At 41.9% G+C, this 21201-nt stretch overlaps 1 protein-coding gene across 1 annotated transcript in view; it reads left to right on the plus strand.

Annotated features, from left to right (window-relative positions):
• The first annotated feature begins 2794 nt into the window (after positions 1-2794).
• Positions 2795-21201, plus strand: part of LOC118390771 (ephrin type-B receptor 1-like) — a 210446-nt gene continuing 192039 nt past the window's right edge. Inside the window, exon 1 of the mRNA XM_035781482.1 lies at positions 2795-3016. Within this exon, the coding sequence (XP_035637375.1) occupies positions 2959-3016 (58 nt within the window). The 5' untranslated portion in view covers positions 2795-2958. The remainder of the gene's footprint in view (positions 3017-21201) is intronic.

Genomic DNA, 21201 nt, shown 5'->3' on the forward strand with positions numbered 1-21201 from the left:
AGCATGGAGGAGGAAGTGTTATGCTGTGGAGGTGCTTTGCTGGTGACACTGTCTGTGATTTATTTTGAATTCAAGGCACACTTTAACCAGCATGGCTACCACAGCCTTCTGCAGCGATACACCATCCCATCTGGTTTGGGCTTAGTGGGACTATCATTTGTTTTTCAACAGGACAATGACTCAACACACCTCCAGGCTGTGTAAGGGCTATTTTACCAAGAAGGAGCATGATGGAGTGCTGCATCAGATGACCTGACCTCCACAATCCCCTGACCTTTAGATGGTTTGGGATGGATCGGACCGCAGAATGAAGGAAAAGCAGCCAACAAGTGCTAAGCATACTATATGTGGGAACTCCTTCAAGACTGTTGGAAAAGCATTCCAGGTGAAGCTGGTTGAGAGAATGCCAAGAGTGTGCAAAGCTGTCAAGGCAAAGGGTGGCTATTTGAAGAATATAAAATGTATTTTGATTTAACCCTTTTTTGGTTAATACATGATTCCATATGTGTTATTTTATAGTTTTGATGTTTTCACTATTATTCTACAATGAGGAAATAATAGTAAAAATAAAGAAAAACCCTCGAATGAGTAGGTGTTCTAAAACTTTTGACTGGTAATATGTATGTGTGTATATATTTTTAAAAAATCTAGAGAAATCTGAATTCACATTTTAGCAAGACAACCTAAAACAAGGCCACATCTACACTGGGTTGCTTACCAAGAAGACAGTGAATTTTATTGTGTGTTTTGACTTGAAAATGGTTGTTTAGCACCCCTCGGACCCCCTCATAAATTGCCTTTTGTGAAATTACACTAACACTTGACCCCCCCCAAAAAAAAAAAAAAAAAAAACTTGCACTGACTTTGCTGATAAAATGTACTTCCTATGACTGAGATGTGTGGTTGTCCCACCTAATTATCTTAAGATGAATGCACTAACTGAAAGTTGCTCTGGATAAGAGCTTCTGCTGAATGACTAAAGTGTAAATGTTGGGCTGATAGTTATATCGTGTGTGTGCGCACAGGGGTGTGGTATGTACATGTGTGTGTATTTCTGTTTAGGGGGTGCATCCCTGTGCATTTACATGTAGCTTTGTGTAGGACTGGGCGTATAATTATGTTTAATTTCTGCCATCCAAAGATGTCTGCGCGGCAGTTCAGCCAGCTCCACAGAGTCGGCACAGGGCTGTAATTGGAAGTAGAGCAAGTGAGCACAGGGCTGTAATTGGAAGTAGAGCAAGTGAGCGGAGCTGCTGTATTGATAAGAGCGTATCAGGCTCCGTCAGCAGGCCCTGTGTCCGCCACGCTTCCCTAGGGAGGGGAGGAGGAGCTGTGAGTCTGCCATCTGTTGGAGCAGGCGCCTCACTATGGGGAGGCAGGGAGGCATGGGGGTGGGTTGGTGCAGGCAGTCTGCAAATATGTACATGTAATAGCTGCAGATCTGGCTGCCAATTAAGGTATAAATGTAATGGGAGCATGTGTGAGGAGTGCTAATGAAGACAAGTGGGCGAACTCATATAACAGCACTGTGTGTGTGTGTGTGTGTGTGGAGGGGGAGGGTTTCGCTACCAAGTTGGGTGTGAGGGGGCAGAGCCGCGACTGTTGGCACACACCCTGCCTACATTATTGTGTGTCCTGTCTGTCTGGGGTCTGTCTGTGCTGTTGAGTCTCCACCCTCATTTAGGCAGACTGTAATATTAGTATTTCATAAGTGAGGATAGCAATGTTATTGTATATTCCATGTAATGGAAGATACCATTTTGTACATGGGAACTAAATGGAGCCACAATTTAATTTGGGGTGGCAGGTAGCCTAGTGGTCAGCGCATTGGGACAGTAAGTGAAAGGTTGCTGGATCGATTCCCTGAGCTGATAAGGTAACAACAATCTGTTGTTCTTCCCCTGAACAAGGCAGTTCCCCGATAGGCCGTCATTGTAAATTTGAATTTGTTCTTAACTGGCTTGCCTTGTTAAATTAACTACATATTACCATTTGATTTGATTCTAGAACGCAGCACCAAGTACAGTGAATGAAGTGCAACACAATTAATATCCATATTCACAACAAACTACTTTCAAGGTGTTAGTATAGAGGACATTAATCCAAACCATTTCATAGGCTTACCATGTCACTTCAAGGCACATGTTCAAAGTTGTTATGCAGTGCCGTGATGACACAGTAATTGTCTGTTGTTAGAATAGACTCTCTTAAATCTGCCATATGCTCCTGCAGAACATAAACCATTCATAAATCTACGAGCCTACTTAATAAATTAAGGTGGTCGATCGTAAATGATGGCAGATATACGTTTTTTAATTCTGTCATTGTCCTGCATGTGATGGGTTTATTCCCATCAAATAGAGATATTACAGGTGACAATTCAGTATATCAACATGGGCTATGGAAATAGCTTTCGTGACTATGTATAGCCATAAAACACAATGGACTGCTTAGGTTTATGGAATAGCATGATAAATAAATGGTAAAATGCAATCACATTATCGCCGTAGTGAAATTCATCTGATGAGAAACACCTATTAGGTGAAGCTGTGCATGCAATGCTTCACCTGGACCACTAGTCGTTGCTCTTTCCCTGCAGTACGATTGGATGGCAAAGCAGGGGACTTTTCAGTAGTTTAAAAATGTTAGTAGGAATCTGAGCGGATGCTCTGTTGCGATTGGTTTGAGATGCTTCTTTTCGTGATTGGTCACGAGGTGTTAAAGGGGTGTGAGAAGTGCTGTTGAGGGAACGGGGGCCAAGGTCTATCTCTCATCCCGCTTCACTTATCCCTTACATGCCTCATCCTCCAAGTAACCTAGTAGGTTTTCATACACTGCGTACAGTACGGTTTGAAATGTGATTCAACATACGCACTGCTGGAATACTATTCTGTGGCAGCTAAAGGATTTGTGTTTACACCTTTTTAAAGGGGAGAGGAAAGGCAGACCACCTTTGCCATGCCAGCGGATTTGTTAGCGGTTTTATGCGTGATTACTACGGTTTACGCAGTGGAAGGTAAATTATTTGAGTTTCTCTCTTTTTAGCTGTGATATTCTATTGCTATGTGTGCACGTATGTGAACGCAATATGGTGCATTATACAGTGTTATTGTAAGCGCATGGATGTATTCGTTTCTAAAGGTATGGAAAGCAATTAGGATCTTGGATGGGATAACTTTGGAACTGGTTCCGTGGCGCCTCTCTGATTGATTCAGGCAGAGGTACCCAGGGTCGAGAGTGGGTGTACCACTGCCACTACGATGGTGGATGTGCAGTTTTGGGTCATGTATTCCCTTCAATAATATACCTTCAATAATTACACTACAAGATGAGAATTGAATCAATGTATTACTGATTAATATTATATTTAAAATATATATATATATAGCATCGTTGCTTTATGACGCGTTCATGTCGCGTCGAAACTTGGGACCTCCGAGTTGAAAGGAACGTATGTTATTTGTGTAGAGCTTCCTATTGGTTGATTCTGAAACCTCCCATGTGTGGAACTCGGGCTCCGACTCTTTATTCTCGGTTAGCAAGTCCGAAATTCCCGAGTTTCGGACATTACCTAAACGCTGCATTAGGTTAATTGCTTCAATTAAGATATTCCACGATTTCTTCCAATCATTTAATGGCACTGGACAATTAAATACAAATTCAACTATACATAGGCCTAATTCCCCAATTATTTACACCAATATTATTTGATAGGACATTACCTCCCAAACATATAGGCTAGTGGAGGAGATGAGGGAAGCCTGCGACACCCAGTCCCCGGCACCCTGGTGTACACAGTCAGTCAGTGCGCCACAGAATATTCATTTCAGGTCATGTTTTAGATATAAGGTGGCAGGTAGAGAACCTATACTAATTTATTTTAACATTTCCTCCTAAACCTCCATACATTATGACTTCATTGAATCTCTTTTTACTTGATGTGAAGCTGTCCCTCTATATAAGCTATAGAGAAGGTCAAGGTCTCTCCGAAATGCTGTTTGTTCGATATAATAATGAGAAGTTCAGTATGGAGGTTTGTTCCTCTCATGTCCATTTTTCTCTCCGGTTTCTACAAAATATTTAAAAGGTGGATTTTGTCTGTATGTATCTTTTTGAATAGGTTACTCGGACAGAATCCACAGGTTGGCTGGTCTCACGAGGTGTATTGCTATCATATCCTCAGACGCGATGCATAACGCGTCCTCCGCTATGGCTGTGATGAATAGCCTAGCCAACGTGCGTCAGTGGTGAACGCGATGACAGTCAGTTGATCGAATGCCCTTGTTTCATGTTTTCTTACTGAGGTTTCTTGTAGATCAATGCACTGAGATACACCATGTAAAAAAACTGTATCAAATGTTTCATCTTTGATTTGACCAGCTTGTTGGTGATGATAAGATACAATATGTCAGGGCAGGTAACAAGGTTTTGGAAAGGCAAAATGGTTACCTATTTAACCTGTACTTGGTATAATAATACATGGGATTTAAAGCGCTCTCAAGAAAACCAAAACAAGTATACAATAAAAACGAATAAAGCTACAAATCCCCATAATATGTGGACTAGGGGTGACTGGTCATATAGTGAGGACCCTCACGCTTTGCCTGGCCGTGACAATAACCTGGCTAATAAAATCAAATGACATTTTATTCGCCACGTGCTTCGTAAACAACAGGTGTAGACTAACTGAAATTGTTACTTATGGTCCATTCCCAACTGCGGAGAGAAAGAAAATAGAGAAATAATAGAAAAGTAAAAAACGTGGTAATAACAAATACACAATGAGTAACGATAACGTTTCTATATACACTGGGTACTAGTAACGAGTCCCTGTGCAGGGGTACGAGGTAATTGAGGTAGATATGTACATATAACTAGGACTAAAGTGACATCATAAACAGTAGCAGCAGCATATGTAATGAGTCAAAAATGCGCTACAAGATCAAGCAGATTGCGTTCTTCATTTCACCTGTCACATCATTTTACATTATGAAGTTTACCGTAGTTCCCCAGAACAGTTGAACCAGTCACGCGTTTGTTTGTAAAATAGCACAACGGGAGAAAGTGGGAGTTTGTGAGTCCATGGCGAGTCTCTATTGTGCTACGCACATGAGGTGATGAAGTTACACTTGTATGCAATTCACTACTAAATGTTTGCCATCATATAACTTAATGGCATTCTGCCAGAAGTGAAAGAGCTCTGGATGAGATACCTCTACAGTTGACATTATTTCTCTGTTAGCGTTTGTTCTTCTATCCGGTGCGCCATTAACCCGTTATGCTCTTCCTTCAGAAAAGCATGCATCACAACTTTGTTCATTTTCACAATTTCTGTCTTTCACTTTCGATTGTAAATGTCCACACCCCCCGAAAATGAGATTACTGTAGCTACTACTGTAGCTATGCTTGAATGTATGAGTCTCTGCAATTAGTTTGTTAGTTTCGCTCGTTAGCATTTAGCTAACAGCATCTATGTGATTTTGCTATTAGTTTGTGCAAATGTTGTTAGCATTCTGGTTATAGAAGCCCAATGGGAGTGTCTTGCGTTTTTCGCACGCCCCTGTGTGCTATGCTGGTAATACCGTAAATCCCATAATGAGGGAAGAACGGTATGATGATTTGAAAATCTGGATACCACCCAAGCCTAGTGTTGATGTGTTTGGACCAGTGGCAGTCTGTACCGTTTAAGATGGAGGATGATTATTTTTTTTAAATTAACATGGCCTTATTTCTATTACAGCATATTGGATCACTATCAGTCATATTACAGTCACTCAGCTCAATGTAACATGGATAGGTTTAGGCTTACTACATGATACTAAAAAAAAATCTGTACCCATCATGAGGTTGCTACAACCTAGTTTATGAATAAATGTTTACAATGTAGGTGCACAGGTCTAGAGAATTTTGAGTAATCAGACAGTGACACATTCAATATCGTCTTGCACACTTTTGCCTGTGTCTAGCTGATCTAGGGTGTAACCATTAGTCCAACAGTTACAAACAATAGTTTCTATTGGATAAATTCATTTATACCCATTCCGTTTGCCTCAATTCAATACATTTTTTTCAACAGAATTACTGCAATGAATACACCCCTGATCACAAGCAAACAGCACTTTTATGCCAGACACATAAAAACAGCCTGTTGTATTTCTAATTCCTTCTTGCATCTATCTCTGCGCTCTCCTCCTCTCACCTTTTCCCTCCACTTGTGGACTTCAGTGCACAACACATCAGCTGTCTGTGACCAGGCGAACAAACCTTTCCAAGCCAAACCTTCATATCATGGCCACTAACCTCTACACACAGTCTACATGGTTGTCATGTCATAGGCAGCATAGCTCCTAGAACTAACGCATTAGTAAACCCGCTACAGTGTAGTCAGCAGCAATCAGTTTAGCAGTTACACCGGCAGCCCCAGTGGCAATAAATTAATAAAACCAAAAGCTTACCTTGACTCTGAAGAGTTCCAGTGTTAGATAGCCATAACTAGCTATCTAACATAGCATCCCTCTGTTTGAGCTGGGTGTTTGAGTAGGCTAAACTAGCTAGCTGAATTCATCACTAGCTAAGTAAGTGAAAACAAATATGCTAAGAAATAACTATTTTTCTGCTCCTTACTTTTGGAAGATATTAATTTGTTCAAAATGGTTCAACAATTATTTTTCTTTGTCAACTACTCAACACATTTTATGCACTGTAGTGCTAGCTAGCTGTAGCTTATGCTTTCAGTGCTAGATTAATTCTCTGATCCTTTGATTGGGTGGACAACATGTAAGTTCATGCTGCAAAAGCACTGATAAGTTGGAGGACGTCCTCCAGAAGTTGTCATAATTACTGTGTAAGTCTATGGAAGAGGGTGAGAACCATGAGCCTCCTATGTTTTGTTTTGAAGTGAATGTACCCAGAGGAGGACAGAAGCTAGCTGTCCTCTGGCTATACCATCACACTACATTAGAGTGCTGCGGAGGCTACTGTAGACCTTCATTTCAAAACAATGTGTTTTTATAAATTATATGGTGACGTGAATATATTTAGTATAGTTTTATCTGAAAAGGACGTGAACATATTTAGTATCGTTTTATCTAAATATATAACTTTTTTAAATGTTTCACTATTTAGATTTTTATTAAATTCACTGAGGATGGTCCTCCTCGGAGGAGCCTCCACTGGTTTGGACCATATGTGACGTGGACACAGAGGGTCTTGAAGCTCTCGACCTGCTCCACTACAGCCCTGTCGATGTGGATGGGGGCGTACTTGGCCCTTGTTTCCTGTAGTCCACGATCAGCTCCTTTTGTCTTAATTATGTCGAGGGAGAATTTGTTGTCATGTCACCACACTGACAGGTCTCTGACCTCCTCCCTAAAGGACAGCGGTTCCCAAACTAGGGGTTGTGAAAATGGGGTCCTGGGAGAATTTCCAAAATCCTGGAGAAAATAGATATATACAAAAATTGTATTAATTATAATATCGCCATTGTATCTCAATCATTGTAATGTGGTTAACCTTAACAAGCTAAATAAAAAAAATATTCAAATCTAAAAGATAAAATTCAACTAGAGAGCGCCCTTAGATTATGGGAAAAGGCCTCACTTGACCGTTGCACTAGAATCATTCCCACGGTGAATGGCTAAGCAAGCTACGCTATGAAACCACACACTATTGCAGAGACTTTGATATTACTGGATGCAACTGATATGGTGAAAACAATGGGTGGGGAGAAAGACGCACAAACTCACATCAATAGCTTTGTCAGATAACACTGTTAAATGAAGAATTCATGCTATTTCTAGCAATCAAGAGAACTCTGACTGAACGACTCAAACTCTCCAGCTTATGCTCTCCAAATGGACGTTAGCTGTGAGGGCCGAGATGTCCATGCATTGACTTTGTTCACTTTACATGTCAGGGGATGCTATTCACGAGTACATACTATTCTGTCTATTCCCGAGCATGAAACGGCACAGAGGATGTTCAGTGTGCTGCGTGGCTATATTGATGAAGAACATATTCCATGGGATCAAATGGTGGGCTTTTGCATAGATGGGGCAGGTCTCTGCACTCTAGTTATGAATGGGTCTCCCTCTGCCATATGGACGCATTGTATGATACACCGAGAGCAACTCGCGGCAAAAGAGCTGAGCGCAGAAATCAGAAATATACTGCAGCAGGTAACTTCGATTGTAAATTACATCAAACCACATCCACTGTGCACACCTGTTCGCAAAACTATGTGTAGATATGGGATCAGAGCATGACAATGTTCTTTTTCACACCGAGGACTGGTGGTTATCGAGGGGGAGTATTGGAAAGATTTTTCGCATTGAGAGAGGAACTGTTGTTATTCACAATGGATGTAAAAAAAACAGACTTGGTTGACTTTCTGTGTAATGAAAAGAAAATGTCTCCTTGCATATTTTGGAAACTGAACGAACTGAACCCAAGCATGCAGTGGAAATACAAGAGCATTGTGACCAAATCAGTGGATTCAGAGGAGAATTATTTTTGGAGAGTCTTTCAAAAGCGAACCATCAGCTGTGCATCAGTAAGTGTCCTACACAGTGATGCCTGCTCACCTCCAACGCTTGGAAGGGCACTTTGGGACCGACGTCCCAATCCGTTTGACTGTGATCCTGGCTCAGTTGACATGCCGGTAAGTGAAATCGAACACCTACGGAGGAATTTTGGTTCCTGACTCAAAGGGAATAATACACTGCTGTCTCCCTCTGGGCATTAATGCCATGTTCAAAACAACTGGGAACTCAAATCTCAGACTTCTGACTTCAGTGCGTTCAAGAAAACTGGGATTTATGAAGCCGGTGATAGATGTGATAAACTCCTCAATGCCATCAGATAAATCCCAGAACATGTTCCAGTCTGTGCTAGCTAAACAGTCCTGTAGATTAGCATCCGCTTCATCATATATTATTATTATTATTATATTATTATAGGCCAGCCCCGATAGAGGACTGCTTAGCTCGCCTATTAGTGGCCAGGCCCCATGAATGAGATGACCCATGTTAAGGCAGGCATTGTCAAGAAATATCCACAGCTATCCATAAACACTGCCAATTAGGGAATTGCCTTGGCCTTATTAATGAGCTGCCCCATGCTTTGGCTTTGCCCTACATTGGGTATGGTGTGGCCAATCAGGCCAATCCTTCAGCAGGACTTCCTCTAACCCAGCCTCTCAGTGCCCTAATTGAATGCAGGGTCTATTGCGGGTAAATTGCTGCCTAATGAACTGGGCGATTAAGTCATTTAAACAAGAATCTGTTTAAGGGAAACGACGTTATAGTGATGATTAGAGTCCAGATCATTCCTCTCACAACCTTACAACAGCCGGTGTGCTGCTCTCTGCTTCACTTCATTCTCTTCTTACCATACCATTAGGTATTCAGTTATCTTCTCTCTCCCTCCGTGCTCTTCTTTCATTCTCTATGCACAGCTAATTGTGTGAATATTTCAACTGTCCTATGAATTCAGACTGAGACCAAATCCCAAACATTCAACTGCTCTGTTCTAATCAGCACTGTGTTTTAATGAGTCTTTTCCTTGTCATATTTCTTCATTTCTCTTTTCATATTTTGCTCTATTCACCCCCCCCCCCTTTTCCCTTTCGTTTCATCCACATATTTCTCCCACTAACTGTCTGTTTCTATTGTACTAATTTTCCACTTTTCTCTCATGGTCCCTCTATCACCCTGTGTTTTAATGAGCTACATTTAAGACATTCATTATTGCCAAGCCTTAAATAAATTGACCATATCCCCTAGCATGTTAATGCAGCCTCTAACTTCCAGGCCTGCCTTATCTTAACTCTCTCTGAAAAACTCAAACCCTTCACCAATAGTCTAAGAAGAAGGATATGGGAAGTGAGAGGATTAGGTAGAAAAATAATTGTGTTGGCTGTTAGAAAAGGGATAGAGAGGAGAGAATGAAAGAGGTAGTGAGTTAGTGAGGGATGTGGAGTATGTAAGTTACTGAGTGAATGGTGGTGGCGGTGCTAGGGTGGCATTGGGGGCCCCTCACTTCCTCCCCTAATGAAAGAGGCCCCTAGGCCTGGTTTCCATTGGAAAGAGTGTGGTTAGCATAAGGGTACATGTCCATACAAAGAATCATTGTTATGTCTGTTTGGACCTGCTCCAGGGCCTGTTTCCTCTCTCATATTCAATTAATATTAAACTCTATTCATATTCAATATGCTTTATTGACATGAAGGACAAGGTTAATGTCGCCAAAGTAAAGTGATACACATAAAATATGAAAACAACAGTGATAACAATTAAAATAGTAAATATAATGCTCATGGAAAAAAATATACACTAAAAACATACAAAAGTGGACACCCCTTCAAATTAGTGGATTCGGCTTTTTCAGCCACACTCGTTGCTGACAGATGTATAAAATTGAGCACACCGCCATGCAATCTCCATAGACAAACACGGACTGTAGAATGGTCTTGCTGAAAAGCTCAGTGACTTTCAACATTGCACTGTCATAGGATGCTGCCTTTCCAACAAGTCCGTTCATCACATTTCTGCCCTGCTAGAGCTGCCCCGGTCAACTGTAAGTGATGTTATTGTGAAATGGAAACGTTGAGGAGCAACAACGGCTCAGCCACGAAGTCATAGGCCACACAAGCTCACAGAACAGGACCGCAGAGTTCTGAAAGTCGTCTGTCCTCAGTTGCAATACTCACACTACCGAGTTCAAAACTGCCTCTGGAAGCAACAGCAACACAGGAACTGTTCATCGGGAGCTTCATGAAGTGGATTTTCATGGCCGAGCAGCCGCACACAAGCCTAAGTTCACCATGCGCAATGCCAAGCGTGGAGTGGTGTAAAGCTCGCAGCCATTGGACTCTGGAGCAGTGGAAATGCGTTCTCTGCAGTAATGAATCACACTTCACCATCCTAGCAGTCGCTACGGATGAATCCGGCCTTGGCGGATGCCAGGAGAACGCTACCTGCCCAATGCATAGTGCCAACTGTAAAGTTGGGTGGAGGAGGAATAATGGTCTGGGGCTGTTTTTCATGGTTTGGGCAAGGCCCCTTAGTTCCAGTGAAGGGAAATCTTAACGCTACCGCATACAATTACATTCTAGACAATTCTGTGCTTACAACTTTCTACTGCGAGCAGATTTAAAATGCAGGGAAAAATACACCTTATGTAACAACCGGGACTGTGAAGAGACGCACACAAAGGTACAGACACATGTATACACACACATTGTGATATTGTTGGATGGTGGTATTGAGCATTTTGTGTTGTGGATATGTGGTGGTGTACTGTTTTATCTTTAGCTCATTCAGTACAAACATAGTTCACGGTTTTATCTCTTGTTTTACAAGTGTAACCGTATAACTTTAGTCCATCCCCTCACCGGGCTCGAACCAGGGACCCTCTGCACACCCACAAAGCATCGTTACCCATCGCTCCACAAAAGCCACGGCCCTTGCAGAGCAAAGGGAACAACTACTTCAGGTCTCAGAGCGAGTGACGTCACAGATTGAAACGCTATTACCCCGCACCACCGCTAACTCGCTAGCCATTTCACATCGGTTACACAAGTAATGTGGGTGCATTGGTGTGTTTGGACCCCAGGAAGAGTAGCTGCTGCCTTGGCAGGAACTAATGGGGATCCTTAATAAATACAAATGCCGACTGCGAGCCAGGCCTAATCGCCCAACATCAGTGCCCAACCTCACTTATGCTTTTCTGGCTGAATGGAAGCAAGTCCCCGCAGCAATTTACAACATCTAGTGGAAAGACTTCCCAGAAGAGTGGAGGCTATTATAGGGGACCAACTCCATATTAATGCCCATGATTTTGGAATGAGATTTTCGACGAGCAGGTGTCCACATACTTTTGGAAGATCATACTTTTTGTTTTGCTAATGCTAGCTGTCAGTGCCCAGTTTTGGCAGTAGGCATCTAACACTGACAGGCTATACTGTAACCTCTGTTCTGTTGGAGACAACAAGACCAGGTTATTTGCATAGAGAAAGAGCCTCATTTCTTGTTGTCTAGGAGAAGCCCAGGAGCTCCAACTGTTTTGAAAATGCATCAATATAGATATTTAACGATGTTGGGCTGAGATTTGCTGCCCTGGGTGACCCCTTGCCTCTTTGATTTTTACATGTATTTTCATTGTACTTTGATTTAATATCCTCATAGGTTCTTCCTCCAATTCCACTTGGATGAGTTTCAGGAAGAGTCCTTTATGCCAGATGGAAGTCAATAAAGCAGGAAAATATTTTACCCTTGGTGGATTGACAAGGGTGTATATGTGGTCAGATGTTCTTTGTTTCGGTAGGAAGCCAATTTGACCTGCACTTAAAGGGACATTTCACCATATTCATCATCTCCAGCAACACCCCAACATCCACGTATGTGAAAATTGCGCGTATCTATTTTTTGAAGTAAAAAAGATAGAGGAAGATAAATGTGTCCAATGACATCATCTGTGTGCAAAGTGTGATTATTGTCTACTAATTGATTGATGATGCCATTGGAAATACTTATCACCCCTTAATGTTCACACATGTTGATGTTGGGGTGGTGCTGGAGAGGATGAATATGAACATTTGTAAAACACTGTTTTTGTTGAGGAAACTCTGTACTCTCGTATTTATTATGCTGCAAGAAAACCTTCCCTAAATTACTTGTCACACAGATACCGTGATAATTATTATGGTCATATATTTGCCTTGAATATGGGTGTTATTATGCCTTTATTCCATATTTCTGGAAAGTGTCCTACATTCAGCACCAGAGCTACTGTAGAGTATGGCTTCCTACAGCTTAGGGCTGCTTTTCTTCAGCATGGCACTGCAGATACTGTCTGTCCCACAGGCTTTACCGCACTTGAAGGGTTTAATTTTCTCTTTCAGCTCTGTTAGTGTGATGGGTATTTAATGGGTTTTGTTGGTCTTTATTTTGATTGTTTTTCCATAAAAATAAAAAAAATGTATCAACCAATTTGGTCTGAGTCTCGGTTCATTTCTGGCATTCTGGATTTTCATATAGTTTTTCAAAGTAGTTTTTCCAGATGCCTTTTCGATTGGGGTTGTTTCTCTTATTATGTGAGGCATTAGTCTCTTTGTCTCTCTGTGTGTGCGCCATTCATTTACTCTCCTGGTAATTAAAGTCTTCAGCAGCAGCTCCTGGTGATAGGCGAAGCAGAGCTCTCTGTGCGCCTCACAGCCCCCCCAGCTAAAATACTAATTGGTTTTGATATTGTGCTTGAAGTTTGAATGTATGTGATTATAGTCTTAGCTTTGTGTTTTTTAAGCATTCCGTTATTACATGGATTATGAGTCAATAGCCTTGTTTACAAAGGGACAAGAGAGCAGATTGTTAGGCCAAATGAGGAGGGAGAAAAGGCAGGAGCGGATTATGTAGGTAGGTGAGTTGCTGGGTCAGCTAAGTGTATTTATTCTTGCTCGCTCTCTCAATTCAATTCAAGGGCTTTATTGGCATGGGAAACATATGTTAACATTGCCAAAGCAAGTGAAGTAGATAATAAACAAAAGTGAAATAAACTATAAAAATGTACAGTTAACATTACACTACAGAATTTCCAAAAGAATAAAGACAATTCAAATGTCATCTTATGTCTATATACAGTGTGCAAACAATATGCAAATAGTACAAAAGGGAAAATAAATAAACATAAATATGGGTTGTATTGACAATGGTGTTTGTTCTTCACTGGTTGTCCTTTTCTTGTGGCAACAGGTCACACATCTTGCTGCTGCGATGGCACACTGTGGTATTTCACCCAGTAAATATGGGAGTTTATCAAAATTAGGTTTGTTTTTTGAATTCTTTGTGGATCTGTGTAGTCAGAGGGAAATATTTGTCTCTAATATGAAAACACATTTGGCAGGAGGTAAGGAAGTGCAGCTCAGTTTGCAGCTCAGATTCCACCTCATTTTGTGGACAGTGTGCACATAGGCAGACCTGGCTCTCAAGAGAAGACAGGCTATGGTGGCCTTTCTCAATAGCAAGGCTACCTACGTTCACTGAGTCTGTACATAGTTGAAGCTTTCCTTAAGTGTGGGTCAGCCACTCTGTTTTTGGGCCAAATAGCATTCTAGTTTGCTCTGTTTTTTTTGTTAATTCTTTCCAGTGTGTCAAGTAATTCTCTCTTTGTTTTATCATGATTTGGTTGGGTCTAATTGTGTTGCTGTCCGGGGGCTCTGTGGGGTGTGTTTGTGTTTGTGAACAGAGCCCCAGGACCAGCTTGCTGAGGGGACTGTTCTCCAGGTTCATCTCTCTATAGGTGATGGCTTTGTTATGGAAGGTTTGGTAATCGCTTCATTTTAGGTGGTTGTCTCTAAATCTCTTTTCTGGATTTTAATCATTAGTGGGTATCGGCCTAATTCTGCTCTGCATGCATTATTTGGTGTTTTATGTTTGTCCCATTTTGTAAATTCTTGGTTGGCGAGCGGATCCCAGACCTCACAACAATAAAGGGCAATGGGTTCTATAACTGATTCAAGTATTTTTAACCAGACCCTAATTGGTCTGTCAAATTGTATGTTCTTTTTGATGGTATAGAATGCCCTTCTTGCCTTGTCTCTCAGTTCGTTCACAGCTTTGTGGAAGTTACCTGTGGCGCTGATGTTTAGGCCGAGGTATGTATAGTTTTTTGTGTGCTCTAGGAATTTTGAATTTGTATTTGTGATCCTGGTGACTGGACCTTTTTTGTCTTACTGAGATTTACTGTGACCAGAATCTGTGCATAAGATCTAGGTCCTGCTGTTGGCCCTCCTTGGTTAGTGACAGAAGCACCAGATCATCTGCAAACAGTAGACATTTGACTTCAGATTCTAGTAGGGTGAGGTCGGGTGCTGTCTCTCTCTCACTCTTGTCTAAATACATCGGTGTATCATAACATCTTATTTCTGTCCTTTCTCTAGAGGCACCCTTCAAGACAGGGGCACCTCATCTCTAATGCCATGCTAATCTTGGTCCACAAGGGTCATAGGTCACATTATGCCTTGCTATGTGGATGTACATGTGACTAGCTGTGTGTATCTGCAAGTGCCATAAAACAGAAAGTAGGACCCATCCAGAGCACATTATACAGCAGACTTTGCTTGGCTGCTTTTCAGGACCGTTCAGGCACTGTTCTGTTCTCATATTCTATCTGTGGTGTTCTCTGTTCTGCATGCCCTTCTCTCCCATAGTAATGAGAGAAAGCAAGGGACAGAAGGTTTAAGGTAGAAACTGAGGGAGGAAAAGTTTGAACAAGGGGGAAAAAGTGTAGGAATGCGGACAGGCAGGTGATGGTGTGACACAATTGGTAATGACCCTGCCCTTGACTCTCCCTTTTTTCAGGTAATTAGGTATTGATTGTTAAGATGCAGCAATACTTAAAAAAGAGAAGGCAACAGCCCTCTCCTTCTGTGCCTTCCTTCTGTCCTTTTTACTGGAGTGAGCAGCATAGTTAGACTGGCTGTCAATCTGGGCAGCAGGGCCAGCCTAGTGGGGAAAAGAGAGGGTTCATCAATTTGTGATGCAAAGCCTGGTGTAGACCAAGTCAGACGTTCCCCTTGAAGTAACTTTCTGGCGCTGCTCAGTCCTGTTGGATATACACGTATGCTTGCGTCTCAATAGAACAAGCAGAAAAAGGACAGAACTGTACATTTATGAAATGATTTCCTTTGGCAGGTGATGTATGGAATCAATGTGTCAGTGTTCCCATCCAGGTGAGAGTCTATCCAGGTGCTAGTGGAGGGCCACTCTGTAGTTTTGTCTTTGACTGTTTCATTCAGATGTCTAATAATGTAGATGAATAGGAATGAAATGCTTGGTCATCACTGTTTGGTGGCAAATTATGCTGATCATGTGATTTTCAGCATGCATGTCTTGTAAGGATAGGGACCCTGTGGGTGTGAAAAGATGGACTCACTCTGCCTCCCAGTTCCTTCCCTCCTGATTCACAGCCTCATTATTTTAATATGTGCATCGAAGTTGCAGCCCTTATTTCCTTTTTATACCCAGGAAACAATGCCATAAAGCTGTTACGTACCTCGTGAATCTTCCTGAGCGGCCATTTTAGATCCCTGTTACAGCCTTATACACTTTGTCTTGTATTTATGACCTCAGGAGTGTACTTATTTGGACTTGAGAGCGAGAGAGAGTGAGAGAGAGAGAATTCTGGCATGTTGTTGATGTCTCTTATCAGTCTGTGTATGGAACAACACAGGAGAAGACCGACATCTGCACATTAAACACATGAATTAACAGCCCAATCTTTGATGCATTTCTTATCCTATTGCAAATCCTCAAGGCAATAGGGTGATTTGACTGTTTGGGAACAGGGTGATCAGTGAGTAATAGAGAAGATATTGGGGTCGCAATTACCTTGTTGTCAAGGTTGATTTAACAACATCAGATTCAATTAAATTCCCTCAAGGATAGATATCACATCAATGTTGAAAATGAATTGACAGACGTGCAGAAGCACACCGCCCTGCCCCTCTACGTGCAACATCACTTGTCTTTTCATGTTTAATACATGTTCATTATAGTCCTGTCATTACTAATTTACCTGACAGCTGACCTCATCATGGGCACTGCTTCCTGCTTATAATCATGTGTGACATTAGTTATTATTGATGAGGAGAGGTCTGTGCTACAAATGCATGATCTTGGGCTAGATGGTGCTGGCTGTAACCTAACCAAGGGTTTGAGCACTTACTCTATCACTTAAACCTCCACTGCATGATGTTGTGTAAAAACCTGGTTAGAAGAGTTGAGCTGTCTTGATTGTACGCCCAAGAGCACACAACACCAAGTTAGTGTGTGGAATTATAGACGGAAGCCTACTTTCTTTCCTTGACTTATTTTTGTCAGTGTGCACCTTGCTTTGCTGCAGTTGACAGCAATACAAAACAAAGACCATCTAGGAGATCATGAATGTGTCTTTGGAGCTGATGTTTATCTGCAGTGAAAAGTTGAAAACACAAATGGAGACAAAAGCATTCTGAAGAGCTGAACCACCCAACCTCCCTTTGCAATTTACATAACGAACAGAATTTGATGGCTTTAATTTTAGAAATAGATGATTGTATTTGAAGAAAAAAGGCAAATGGGCATTTTGAAGAAAGGGTTCTTTGTTTATAGCATAGGGCAACGTCAGTTTTTTTCCTTCTTTTTGGTATTTTTTAGACTTATTAATATGCTGGGTAAGCAGTGATTGCCAACTGCCACCAGCATGCTACACAGCAGGCATGATGTGGGCTCCTTTAGAAATGTTTGAATGTGGTGTTTATTACAGAATACTAATGCCTTATATTTTATGAAAAAAATTCAGTTACGCTTCATTTCACACAGTATTTTGAAACAAAATAGCTCTCCCACAGTCAGAGACAAAGACAGACATTGCTTTTTCTGAATGTCAAATGCACCATCAGACATCAAGGGCCTTTTCACAACCACTAAACACTGTGTGAGTTGGTTGAGAAAATGGGCCTCAGATTTGCCCATGTACTACTGTATATCAAATCACATTTAATGAGGTCTGTATAAGGTCTGGGCCCTCTCCCTTGCAGCTGGAAGGGACATTACTTCTCCCAGGTTCTTGCTTCATCTGTTCCCTGGTCACTGACACGGGAGCATTAGCTGACATAATGGGGAATTATTAGTGGAAGAGCAGGTACTGTATTTAAGGGCAGGCAGTGTGCCAGCCACCTAAGGAGTCTCTCTCTCTGGGCGTATGGCTCCATAAGCAAGTATAACGGATGTTTCAGGAGGATTATCCCACCAGGGAAGACAGATGGTGAAAGGCAACCAAAGAGAGGGGGAGGATTGTGGAAACCTAAAAGCATGGCAAATAACTTAAGTGTATGCCCCTCTGTGATAATGGAGGTGTTTAGTGTGTGTGTTTTTGAAGAAATCTTCTAAGATGTCTTCACAAGGATAGTAAAACAAGGAAAATTCAGACAAGTGGGGACACAAGGAAAAAGGCTTTTAAATGTAGGGTTACAATTAGGGTTGAAATTAGAGTTAGGTATAGGAGTTAGGGTTTGTGGTTAAGGTTAGGTTTAGGTTTAGGTTTAGGTTTAGGTTAGGGGTTAGGTAACGTACTAAACTCTACTCCATGTTGAAGGAAGTTTCTGAATAACTTCACCAACCGAGACCAGGCTTTGTGGAATCTAGCTCCAACCAGCTCCGATTCTCGAAGGTCAATACTTAAAAGGTTTTTAATTAGGAAGCGCCCACTTTGTACCGACAGTATGTTTGGCCTCTGTAGTTGCATACCGTTCTTTGTTAGCTAAAATCCATACGTTAATCAAACGCAACTACAGAGGAAAAACATAGGTACAAGGTTGGCGTTTCATAATTGAATATTGACTTTGGGCGAATTGACATAGTCGTCGGAGCTAGATTCCACAAAGCCTGGTCTTGGTGCCACACCGTTGGTAATTGAAACTGTGTGTATGTAGCCTACTCTCTGTAACCCAGCGTTAATGGTTGACTATACAGCACCCACCCTAATGCAACCCATGCCTTACATCACAGGAGCAGTTCTAAAGCCAGCTCTGGTGACAAACCTTTCTTGGAAAGCAGGCAGAGAAAGACCAAGTTTAAGAGAACAGGAAGGAGGGAGGGAGGGAGGGAGAGAGAGAGTAGGAGAGAGAAGTTGATTAAGAGGATGAGGCACAGTCTCTGTCAAGGTATGCGTGAAGGGCTGTAGGAAGTCAGGTGCAGGAGAGCAGATATTTGGTAGCAAACTGGAGCCTTTTATTTGGCGAACCAAAAACACACGGCACAAATGAACACGGAATATAAATACGGGTTGAACATAACCCAGCGCAACCAGCCTAACGTGCGCATACATGAAAACCGAAATAACAATACCACACAAAGACATGGGGGAAACAGAGTGTTAAATACACAACACATAACGAGGGAAATGAAAACCAGGTGTGTGGGAAAACGAGACAAAACAAATGGAAAATGAAAAAGGGATCGGCAATGGCTGGAAGACCGGCGTCGGCCGCCGAACACCGCCCGAACAAGGAGAGGCATCGACTTCGGCAGAAGTCGTGACAGTCTCACACGTTTTTGCAACACCCGTCTCTGTCCATTGAGCAAGAATGTATTCTGTCTTTTCCTCGTTAAACTGCTTATTTTTGCGACCCCTCTTTTTTTCAGTTCCCTCTCTCCTTATTGAGGTCAGGCCGGTGTTTGAGTATTTTAGAAATGGCTATTACATTGCTCATTAGCTGCGGAGGATTTGGTGCTTATTCTGGACGTGCAGACAGTTTTCAGCCCCCAGGTTTGTCATGTTGCTTTTTAGCACATTTTCCAGCATACTACCATGGATATGGACGAGGGAGAAAAGTATTGATTTTGGAACTTTCCAGTTATGTGAGGCTGTGATCAGGGATGACAAGCATCCATCATTTCCTTTCTCCTCACAGTCAGAGAGAGTGAATTCTCTGTGACAGGACACATCAAATAATACAAACAATATATGCTTTTATCCCAAGCGACTTAGTCATGTGTGCATCCATTTTAAATATGGGTGGCCTCAGGGAGTCAAACCCACAACCCTGGCGTTGTAAGCGCCATGTTCTACCAACTGAGCCATACAGGACCATGTATCAACTGACAACTGACTGACACTCTACTTTCTTTACCAACTTTTAGTTACAGTAGCTACTATTACGTATTCGATATGAAAGAAATCAGATTTTTGTACTCCAGCAAAAAGGAATAAGATTTAACCTAGTATCTTCTTCCCTACCAGGATGTGATTGACAGACAAAGTATCCAGTAACTACAAGCTCTGTAGCCTCAGCACTTCATTGGTTCTTAACAAGCACGTAAATCAAACCAAAACCAACAAAACCTTCTCCATGACCGCTGTTAAGCACGTTTTGACTCATTCAACCTCATTGTCAAATGTCATTGAATATATCCTTATCTGGTTTCACACTTTCTCCACATTTATTGAGTGATAACTCAGACTACCTTTAGTGTGTCTAATCAGAAGAGAAGAAAAACTAAAAAGGTGTTTAAAAAAATCCATCAATATGTTTAAAAAAAAACTTAGCAAGTAGCAAGAAGTGTGCTGACTGGAATAGCGTATCGCAGGAGACGAGCAAAAGAGCTAAGTTCCACAGACAAGCAGTAAAAACCAACACAGATTTTATTTCAACAATCTTTTCAAAAGTTATGAAACCCCTAAAACACTCACTCACTCACTCACTCACTCACTCACTCACTCACTCACTCACTCACTCACTCACTCACTCACTCACTCACTCACTCACTTTCTTTGAATGTGTTGGTTTGTGTATGAGATACAGTATGAATGTGTTTGCATTTGCAATTGTGTTTGTTTGGGGTGGGTGTGCAATGTGTTTGTGCTGTATGTATGCATCTGTAAATCTGTGACTATTTTGTTGGAGCTCAGTGAGTGACAGTGGCTGTGTAGTCTCTGTGAAGAGCTCAGTCAGGTTTATATCACTGGACAGACACGTCTCTGGCAGGATGCCCAACCCTTCTGATTTACACAGATGTGAGGGGATAGGCCCTTCAATCAGAAAGGCCATTTACAAAATCTATGGCAACAAGAGTCTTGCCTTCCCAGTCATCAGTGACATATATGACATTTTTCCCCTAAACACACCCACTGTAATTTTTCTCCCTAACTCAGACAGACCCCCTTGTACACATTTGTGTGTACACACACACACACACACACACACACACACACACACACACACACACACACACACACACACACACACACACACACACACACACACACACACACACACACACACACACACACTCCCTTAGCCAGCTGTCTGCCGGGAGGAAGCTATTACAGCCAATAAAACATAGCTCCTTGGCCACGGTCCCAGCATGCTGAACTGCCAGCGCAGTCCTTCCCCTGTGGTCATGGAGCTCAATGGTGTCTGCAAGCAGAGCGACCAGAAACTAAAAGCCAGAGGGGAAATGACTCCATTCAGCCCACTGTTAAGGGATGCTGTGTTTGTACATCTACAGTACCTATTCTGATGATAAACACGTCTCAGGCCCAGTGGCTACATGGAAGGTAATTGTGCCCGTTTTCTTACTACTGGACTGTTTGCACAAAATGAGGGTTACGTTGTGCTCTTGTGTTCTTCTCTAATTGTTTCAGCTTGCTTATTACGCGTGT

Source organism: Oncorhynchus keta, chromosome 1 (genome assembly GCF_023373465.1).
Source record: "Oncorhynchus keta strain PuntledgeMale-10-30-2019 chromosome 1, Oket_V2, whole genome shotgun sequence".
NCBI classification, from domain to species: domain Eukaryota; kingdom Metazoa; phylum Chordata; class Actinopteri; order Salmoniformes; family Salmonidae; genus Oncorhynchus; species Oncorhynchus keta.